We start from the raw sequence: 10,570 nt of genomic DNA on the forward strand, positions 1-10,570 counted from the left end.
GGGGGAGGAAAAATCATGTTTTGGGGGAGGAAGCATCATGTTTTGGGGGAGGAAACATCACGTTTTGGGGAAGGAAACATCACGTTTTGGGGGAGGAAGCATCATGTTTTGGGGGAGGAAACATCACGTTTTGGGGGAGGAAACATCACGCTTTGGGGGAGGAAACATCATGTTTTGGGGGAGGAAACGTCACGTTTTGGGGGAGGAAACGTCATGTTTTGGGGGAGGAAACATCACGTTTTGGGGGAGGAGACATCACGCTTTCGGGGAGGAAACATCACGCTTTGGGGGAGGAGACATCACGCTTTGGGGGAGGAAACATCACGCTTTGGGGGAGGAAACATCACGTTTTGGGGGAGGAAACATCATGCTTTGGGGGAGGAAACATCAGGCTTTGGGGGAGGAAACATCATGTTTTGGGGGAGGAAACATCACGTTTTGGGGGAGGAAACATCAGGCTTTGGGGGAGGAAACATCATGTTTTGGGGGAGGAAACATCACGTTTTGGGGGAGGAGACATCATGTTTTGGGGGAGGAGACATCATGTTTTGGGGGAGGAAACATCACGTTTTGGGGGAGGAAACATCATGCTTTGGGGGAGGAGACATCACGCTTTGGGGGAGGAAACATCACGCTTTGGGGGAAGAAACATCACGTTTTGGGGGAGGAAACGTCACGTTTTGGGGGAGGAGACATCACGCTTTGGGGGAGGAAACATCACGCTTTGGGGGAGGAAACATCATGTTTTGGGGGAGGAAACATCATGTTTTGGGGGAGGAAACATCATGTTTTGGGGGAGGAAACGTCACATTTTGGGGGAGGAAACGTCATGTTTTGGGGGAGGAAACATCACGTTTTGGGGGAGGAGACATCACGCTTTCGGGGAGGAAACATCACGCTTTGGGGGAGGAGACATCACGCTTTGGGGGAGGAAACATCACGCTTTGGGGGAGGAGACATCACGCTTTGGGGGAGGAAACATCATGTTTTGGGGGAGGAAACATCACGTTTTGGGGGAGGAAACGTCATGTTTTGGGGGAGGAGACATCACGCTTTGGGGGAGGAAACATCACGCTTTGGGGGAGGAAACATCACGCTTTGGGGGAGGAAACGTCACGTTTTGGGGGAGGAAACATCACGTTTTGGGGTGGAAACATCACGCTATGGGGGAGGAAACATCACGTTTTGGGGGAGGAGACATCATGTTTTGGGGGAGGAGACATCACGCTTTGGAGGAGGAGACATCACGTTTTGGGGGAGGAAACATCACGTTTTGGGGGAGGAAACATCACGTTTTGGGGGAGGAGACATCACGCTTTGGAGGAGGAGACATCACGTTTTGGGGGAGGAAACATCACGTTTTGGGGGAGGAAACATCACGTTTTGGGGGAGGAGACATCACGCTTTGGAGGAGGAGACATCACGTTTTGGGGGAGGAAACATCACGTTTTGGGGTAGGAAACGTCACGTTTTGGGGGAGGAGACATCACGCTTTGGGGGAGGAAACGTCACGTTTTGGGGGAGGAAACATCACGTTTTGGGGGAGGAGACATCATGTTTTGGGGGAGGAGACATCAGGCTTTGGGGGAGGAAACATCACGCTTTGGGGGAGGAAACATCAGGCTTTGGGGGAGGAAACATCACGCTTTGGGGGAGGAAACATCATGTTTTGGGGGAGGAAACATCAGGCTTTGGGGGAGGAAACATCACGCTTTGGGGGAGGAAACATCAGGCTTTGGGGGAGGAAACATCACGCTTTGGGGGAGGAAACATCACGCTTTGGGGGAGGAAACGTCACGCTTTGGGGGAGGAGACATCACGCTTTGGGGGAGGAGACATCACGCTTTGGGGGAGGAAACGTCACGTTTTGGGGGAGGAAACATCACGTTCTGGGGAGGAAACATCATGTTTTGGGGGAGGAGACATCATGTTTTGGGGGAGGAGACATCATGTTTTGGGGGAGGAGACATCACGTTTTGGGGGAGGAAACATCACGTTTTGGGGGAGGAAACATCACGTTTTGGGGGAGGAAACATCACGTTTTGGGGGAGGAAACATCACGTTTTGGGGGAGGAAACATCACGCTTTGGGGGAGGAAACATCATGTTTTGGGGGAGGAAACATCACGTTTTGGGGGAGGAAACATCATGTTTTGGGGGAGGAAACATCACGCTTTGGTGGAGGAAACATCACGCTTGGGGGAGGAAACATCATGTTTTGGGGGAGGAGACATCATGTTTTGGGGGAGGAAAAATTATGTTTTGGGGGAGGAGACATCACGCTTTGGGGGAGGAAACGTCACGTTTTGGGGGAGGAAACATCACGTTTTGGGGGAGGAAACGTCACGTTTTGGGGGAGGAAACATCTTGTTTTGGGGGAGGAAACATCATATTTTGGGGGAGGAGACATCACGCTTTGGGCGAGGAAACATCACGTTTTGGGGGAGGAAACGTCACGTTTTGGGGGAGGAAACATCACGTTTTGGGGGAGGAAACGTCATGTTTTGGGGGAGGAAACATCACGCTTTGGAGGAGGAGACATCACGTTTTGGGGGAGGAAACATCACGTTTTGGGGGAGGAAACGTCACGTTTTGGGGGAGGAAACATCACGCTTTGGGGGAGGAGACATCATGTTTTGGGGGAGGAGACATCATGTTTTGGGGGAGGAGACATCACGTTTTGGGGGAGGAAACATCACGTTTTGGGGGAGGAAACATCACGTTTTGGGGGAGGAAACATCACGTTTTGGGGGAGGAAACATCACGTTTTGGGGGAGGAAACATCACGTTTTGGGGGAGGAAACATCACGTTTTGGGGGAGGAAACATCACGTTTTGGGGGAGGAAACATCACGTTTTGGGGGAGGAAACATCACGTTTTGGGGGAGGAAACATCAGGCTTTGGGGGAGGAAACATCATGTTTTGGGGGAGGAGACATCATGTTTTGGGGGAGGAAAAATTATGTTTTGGGGGAGGAGACATCACGCTTTGGGGGAGGAAACGTCACGTTTTGGGGGAGGAAACATCACGTTTTGGGGGAGGAAACGTCACGTTTTGGGGGAGGAAACATCTTGTTTTGGGGGAGGAAACATCATATTTTGGGGGAGGAGACATCACGCTTTGGGCGAGGAAACATCACGTTTTGGGGGAGGAAACCTCACGTTTTTGGGGAGGAAACATCACGTTTTGGGGGAGGAAACGTCATGTTTTGGTGGAGGAAACATCACGCTTTGGAGGAGGAGACATCACGTTTTGGGGGAGGAAACATCACGTTTTGGGGGAGGAAACGTCACGTTTTGGGGGAGGAGACATCACGCTTTGGGGGAGGAAACATCATGTTTTGGGGGAGGAAACATCACGCTTTGGGGGAGGAAACATCACGCTTTGGGGGAGGAGACATCACGTTTTGGGGGAGGAAACATCACGTTTTGGGGGAGGAAACATAACGTTTTGGGGGAGGAGACATCATGTTTTGGGGGAGGAAAAATCATGTTTTGGGGGAGGAAACATCACGTTTTGGGGGAGGAGACATCAGGCTTTGGGGGAGGAGACATTACGCTTTGGGGGAGGAAACATCACGCTTTGGGGGAGGAAACATCAGGCTTTGGGGGAGGAAACATCACGCTTTGGGGGAGGAGACATCATGTTTTGGGGGAGGAGACATCACGTTTTGGGGGAGGAAACATCACGTTTTGGGGGAGGAAACATAACGTTTTGGGGGAGGAGACATCAGGCTTTGGGGGAGGAAACATCACGCTTTGGGGGAGGAGACATCATGTTTTGGGGGAGGAAAAATCATGTTTTGGGGGAGGAGACATCAAGTTTTGGGGGAGGAAACGTCACGCTTTGGGGGAGGAAACGTGACGCTTTGGGGGAGGAAACATCAGGCTTTGGGGAGGAGACATCATGTTTTGGGGGAGGAAACACAATGTTTTGGGGGAGGAAACATCATGTTTTGGGGGAGGAGACATCATGTTTTGGGGGAGGAAACACCATGTTTTGGGGGAGGAAACATCACGTTTTGGGGGAGGAAACATCATGTTTTGGGGGAGGAGACATCATGTTTTGGGGGAGGAAACACCATGTTTTGGGGGAGGAAACATCACGTTTTGGGGGAGGAAACATCACGTTTTGGGGGAGGAAACATCACGCTTTGGGGGAGGAAACATCACGCTTTGGGGGAGGAGACATCATGTTTTGGGGGAGGAAACTTCACGCTTTGGGGGAGGAAAAATCATGTTTTGGGGGAGGAAACATCACTCTTTGGGGGAGGAAACATCACGCTTTGGGGAGGAAACGTCATGTTTTGGGGGAGGAGACATGTTTTGGGGGAGGAAACATCACGCTTTGGGGGAGGAAACATCACGCTATGGGGGGAGGAAACATCACGCTATGGGGGAGGAAACATCACGCTTTGGGGGAGGAAACATCACGCTTTGGGGGAGGAAACATCACGCTTTGGGGGAGGAGACATCACGCTTTGGGGGAGGAAACATCACGCTTTGGGGGAGGAAACGTCATGTTTTGGGGGAGGAAACATCACGCTTTGGGGGAGGAGACATCACGCTTTGGGGGAGGAGACATCACGTTTTGGGGGAGGAGACATCAAGTTTTGGGGGAGGAAACATCACGCTTTGGGGGAGGAGACATCACGCTTTGGGGGAGGAAACACCACGCTTTGGGGGAGGAGACATCAAGTTTTGGGGGAGGAAACATCACGCTTTGGGGGAGGAGACATCATGTTTTGGGGGAGGAAACACCATGTTTTGGGGGAGGAAACATCATGTTTTGGGGGAGGAGACATCATGTTTTGGGGGAGGAAACACCATGTTTTGGGGGAGGAAACATCACGTTTTGGGGGAGGAAACATCATGTTTTGGGGGAGGAGACATCATGTTTTGGGGGAGGAAACACCATGTTTTGGGGGAGGAAACATCACGTTTTGGGGGAGGAAACATCACGTTTTGGGGGAGGAAACATCACGCTTTGGGGGAGGAAACATCACGCTTTGGGGGAGGAGACATCATGTTTTGGGGGAGGAAACTTCACGCTTTGGGGGAGGAAAAATCATGTTTTGGGGGAGGAAACATCACTCTTTGGGGGAGGAAACATCACGCTTTGGGGAGGAAACGTCATGTTTTGGGGGAGGAGACATGTTTTGGGGGAGGAAACATCACGCTTTGGGGGAGGAAACATCACGCTATGGGGGGAGGAAACATCACGCTATGGGGGAGGAAACATCACGCTTTGGGGGAGGAAACATCACGCTTTGGGGGAGGAAACATCACGCTTTGGGGGAGGAGACATCACGCTTTGGGGGAGGAAACATCACGCTTTGGGGGAGGAAACGTCATGTTTTGGGGGAGGAAACATCACGCTTTGGGGGAGGAGACATCACGTTTTGGGGCAGGAAACGTCACGTTTTGGGGGAGGAGACATCACGCTTTGGGGGAGGAAACATCACGTTTTGGGGGAGGAAACATCACGCTTTGGGGGAGGAGACATCACGCTTTGGGGGAGGAAACATCACGTTTTGGGGGAGGAAACATCACGTTTTGGGGGAGGAAACATCACGCTATGGGGGAGGAAACATCACGCTATGGGGGGAGGAAACATCACGCTATGGGGGAGGAAACATCACGCTATGGGGGAGGAAACATCACGTTTTGGGGGAGGAAACATCACGCTATGGGGGAGGAAACATCACGTTTTGGGGGAGGAAACATCACGCTATGGGGGAGGAAACATCACGCTTTGGGGGAGGAAACATCACGCTTTGGGGGAGGAAACATCACGCTTTGGGGGAGGAAACGTCATGTTTTGGGGGAGGAGACATCACGCTTTGGGGAGGAAGCATCACGTTTTGGGGGAGGAAACATCATGTTTTGGGGGAGGAAACATCATGTTTTGGGGGAGGAAACATCATGTTTTGGGGGAGGAAACATCATGTTTTGGGGGAGGAAACATCACTTTTTGGGGGAGGAAACATCACGTTTTGGGGGAGGAAACATCACGCTATGGGGGAGGAAACATCACGCTATGGGGGGAGGAAACATCACGCTATGGGGGAGGAAACATCACGCTATGGGGAAGGAGACATCATGTTTTGGGGGAGGAAACATAACGCTTTGGGGGAGGAGACATCATGTTTTGGGGGAGGAGACATCACGTTTTGGGGGAGGAGACATCATGTTTTGGGGGAGGAAACATCATGTTTTGGGGGAGGAGACATGATGTTTTGGGGGAGGAGACATGATGTTTTGGGGGAGGAGACATGATGTTTTGGGGGAGGAAACATCAAGTTTTGGGGGAGGAGACATGACGTTTTGTGGGAGGAAACATCACGTTTTGGGGGAGGAAACGTCACGTTTTGGGGGAGGAGACATCACGCTTTGGGGGAGGAAACATCACGCTTTGGGGGAGGAAACGTCACGTTTTGGGGGAGGAAACATCACGCTTTGGGGGAGGAGACATGACGTTTTGGGGGAGGAAACATCACGTTTTGGGGGAGGAAACGTCACGTTTTGGGGGAGGAGACATCACGCTTTGGGGGAGGAAACATCAAGTTTTGGGGGAGGAGACATGACGTTTTGTGGGAGGAAACATCACGTTTTGGGGGAGGAAACGTCACGTTTTGGGGGAGGAGACATCACGCTTTGGGGGAGGAAACATCACGCTTTGGGGGAGGAAACGTCACGTTTTGGGGAGGAGACATCACGCTTTGGGGGAGGAGACATGACGTTTTGGGGGAGGAAACATCACGTTTTGGGGGAGGAAACGTCACGTTTTCGGGGAGGAAACATCACGCTTTGGGGGAGGAAACGTCACGTTTTGGGGAGGAGACATCACGCTTTGGGGGAGGAAACATCACGCTATGGGGGAGGAAACATCATGTTTTGGGGGAGGAAACATCACGCTATGGGGGAGGAAACATCACGCTTTGGGGGAGGAAACGTCACGTTTTGGGGGAGGAAACATCACGTTTTGGGGGAGGAAACATCACGTTTTGAGGGAGGAAACATCACGCTATGGGGGAGGAGACATCACGCTTTCGGGGAGGAAACATCACGTTTTGGGGGGAGGAGACGTCACGTTTTGGGGGAGGAGACATCATGTTTTGGGGGAGGAAACATCACGTTTTGGGGGAGGAAACATCACGTTTTGAGGGAGGAAACATCACGCTATGGGGGAGGAGACATCACGCTTTGGGGGAGGAAACATCACGTTTTGGGGGAGGAAACATCACGTTTTGGGGGAGGAAACATCACGTTTTGGGGGAGGAGACATCATGTTTTGAGGGAGGAAACATCACGCTATGGGGGAGGAGACATCACGCTTTCGGGGAGGAAACATCACGTTTTGGGGGGAGGAGACGTCACGTTTTGGGGGAGGAGACGTCACGTTTTGGGGGAGGAGACATCACGGTTTGGGGGAGGAAACATCACGCTTTGGGGGAGGAAACATCACGTTTTGGGGGAGGAAACATCACGTTTTGGGGGAGGAGACATCACGCTTTGGGGGAGGAAACGTCACGTTTTGGGGGAGGAAACATCAGGTTTTGGGGGAGGAAACGTCACGCTTTGGGGGAGGAAACGTCACGTTTTGGGGAGGAGACATCACGCTTTGGGGGAGGAAACAATACGCTATGGGGGAGGAAACATCACGCTTTGGGGGAGGAAACGTCACGTTTTTGGGATGAAACGTCACGTTGTGGGGGAGGAAACGTCACGTTTTGGGGGAGGAAACGTCACGCTTTGGGGGAGGAAACATCACGTTTTGGGGAGGAGACATCACGCTTTGGGGGAGGAGACATCATGTTTTGGGGGAGGAAACATCACGCTATGGGGGAGGAAACATCACGCTTTGGGGGAGGAAACATCACGCTTTGGGGGAGGAAACGTCACGTTTTTGGGATGAAACGTCACGTTTTGGGGGAGGAAACGTCACGTTTTGGGGGAGGAAACGTCACGTTTTGGGGGAGGAAACATCACGTTTTGGGGGAGGAAACATAACGTTTTGGGGGAGGAAACGTCACGTTTTGGGGGAGGAAACGTCACGTTTTGGGGAGGAAACATCACGTTTTGGGGGAGGAAACATCACGTTTTGAGGGAGGAAACATCACGCTATGGGGGAGGAGACATCACGCTTTGGGGGAGGAAACGTCACGTTTTGGGGGAGGAAACGTCACGTTTTGGGGAGGAAACATCACGTTTTGGGGGAGGAAACATCACGTTTTGAGGGAGGAAACATCACGCTATGGGGGAGGAGACATCACGCTTTGGGGGAGGAAACGTCACGTTTTGGGGAGGAGACATCACGCTTTGGGGGAGGAAACATCACGCTTTGGGGGAGGAAACGTCACGTTTTCGGGGAGGAAACATCACGCTTTGGGGGAGGAAACATCACGCTTTGGGGGAGGAAACGTCACGTTTTGGGGAGGAGACATCACGCTTTGGGGGAGGAGACATGACGTTTTGGGGGAGGAAACATCACGTTTTGGGGGAGGAAACGTCACGTTTTCGGGGAGGAAACATCACGCTTTGGGGGAGGAAACATCACGTTTTGGGGAGGAGACATCACGCTTTGGGGGAGGAGACATCACGCTTTGGGGGAGGAAACATCACGCTATGGGGGAGGAAACATCACGCTATGGGGGAGGAAACATCACGCTATGGGGGAGGAAACATCACGCTTTGGGGGAGGAAACGTCACGTTTTTGGGATGAAACGTCACGTTTTGGGGGAGGAAACGTCACGTTTTGGGGGAGGAAACGTCACGTTTTGGGGGAGGAAACATCACGTTTTGGGGGAGGAAACATCACGTTTTGGGGGAGGAAACATCACGTTTTGGGGGAGGAGACATCACGCTTTGGGGGAGGAAACATCACGTTTTGGGGGAGGAAACGTCACGTTTTGGGGGAGGAAACATCACGTTTTGAGGGAGGAAACATCACGCTATGGGGGAGGAAACATCACGCTTTGGGGGAGGAAACGTCACGCTTTGGGGGAGGAGACATCACGTTTTGGGGGAGGAAATTTCTAAAATATTTATTCTGATGATTTCTATGATGATTTGAGTCTTTAACACACTTTATTACAACAGAAAACTGTATTTAACACTTGTAGAATGTGCTCAGTCTTGTGTCTTGTGGTGTTTGTGCAGCGCTCTGGGGAAGGAGAGCCTGGACTGCTACGAGCTGCAGGTGGTGGTGAAGGATTACTGCTTTGGGCGAGCGGACCGCGTTGTGGGCCTGAGCGTGCTGCAGCTGAGGGACGTGCCCGAGCGCAGGAGCTGTGTGTGCTGGTGCCCGCTCGGGGCCCGCACCAACACCGACCAAACCGGGACCACCGTCCTCAGGATCCTGTCTCAGCGGCCCACGGACGAGGTGGCTAAGGAGTTTGTCAAGCTCAAGTCTGAGAGCCGCCCCTCCGAGGAGGGCCAATGAGGGCCGATGAGGGCCGATGAGGGACGAGGAGGGCCGATGAGGGACGAGGAGGGCCGATGAGGGCCGATGAGGGCCGATGAGGGACGAGGAGGGCCGAGGAGGGACGAGGAGGGCCGATGAGGGACGAGGAGGGACGAGGAGGGCCGATGAGGGACGAGGAGGGACGAGGAGGGCCGAGGAGGGACGAGGAGGGCCGATGAGGGACGAGGAGGGACGAGGAGGGCCGATGAGGGCCACATTTGTCCAATAATACTGGCTCGCAGTGGATTGGTCTGGAAGTGTCTAAAGTGAACTGTATTGACCCTGAGAAGCCTCCAAAGTGGTCCGGCCCACTTTTGGCTCCCGGAACACGGAGCCAGATGATTGGATAAGAGACGACACAGACTCAGAAACAGAAAAGAATCCTTTCTCACCAAACGCTGACTTAATCTTGTGCTAAAGCGTTAAACCTGCATCAGCCAATGAAACGCTCTGTTTGTTCTTGTCTCATATGTAAATCTGCTGTTCACAACATGAAGTATTTACAGCAGCGAAATACCTTTGTATTTAATATATACATAAATAATATAATAATAATATACATAATTACACATTTTTTTACTGAATAGAAGTTGTACATGTTTTCACCTGAAACTAGACGAAGTCATGACCTCTACAATGTTTAAAGGTCATGACCTCTACACACTGTAGAGGGAATGACCTCTACACACTGTAGAGGTCATGACCTCCACGTTTGAGTTTGAACTAAGAGCACTTTATAATCATCACTTTTCTACAAACAAAAGATTTACATGTAAATAATGTCACCAATTGTGTCTGCTCAGATTAACCAGGACTAAAACAGGACTAAAACAGGACTAAACCAGGACTAAAACAGGACTAAAACAGGACTAAACCAGGACTAAAGCAGGACTAAACCAGGTCTAAACCTGGACTAAAGCAGGACTAAAACAGGACTAAACCAGGACTAAACCAGGACTAAAGCAGGACTAAAGCAGGACTAAAACAGGACTAAAACAGGTCTAAAGCAGGTCTAAAGCAGGTCTAAAACAGGACTAAACCAGGACTAAACCAGGACTAAAACAGGACTAAAGCATGACTAAAGCATGACTAAAGCAGGACTAAA

At 51.7% G+C, this 10,570-nt stretch overlaps 1 protein-coding gene across 1 annotated transcript in view; it reads left to right on the forward strand.

The window, feature by feature from the left end:
* LOC140346593 (protein unc-13 homolog B) overlaps positions 1 to 9,468 on the forward strand; it is a 71,102-nt gene extending 61,634 nt beyond the window's left edge. The window contains exon 10 of the mRNA XM_072432726.1: positions 9,162 to 9,468. Coding sequence (XP_072288827.1) covers positions 9,162 to 9,444 — 283 coding nt within the window. The 3' untranslated portion in view covers positions 9,445 to 9,468. The remainder of the gene's footprint in view (positions 1 to 9,161) is intronic.
* The last annotated feature ends 1,102 nt before the right edge of the window (positions 9,469 to 10,570 follow it).

Source organism: Eucyclogobius newberryi, unplaced genomic scaffold (genome assembly GCF_026437365.1).
Source record: "Eucyclogobius newberryi isolate DKJ021-1_F unplaced genomic scaffold, fEucNew1.0.hap1 SCAF_6, whole genome shotgun sequence".
Classification (NCBI taxonomy): Eukaryota; Metazoa; Chordata; class Actinopteri; order Gobiiformes; family Gobiidae; genus Eucyclogobius; species Eucyclogobius newberryi.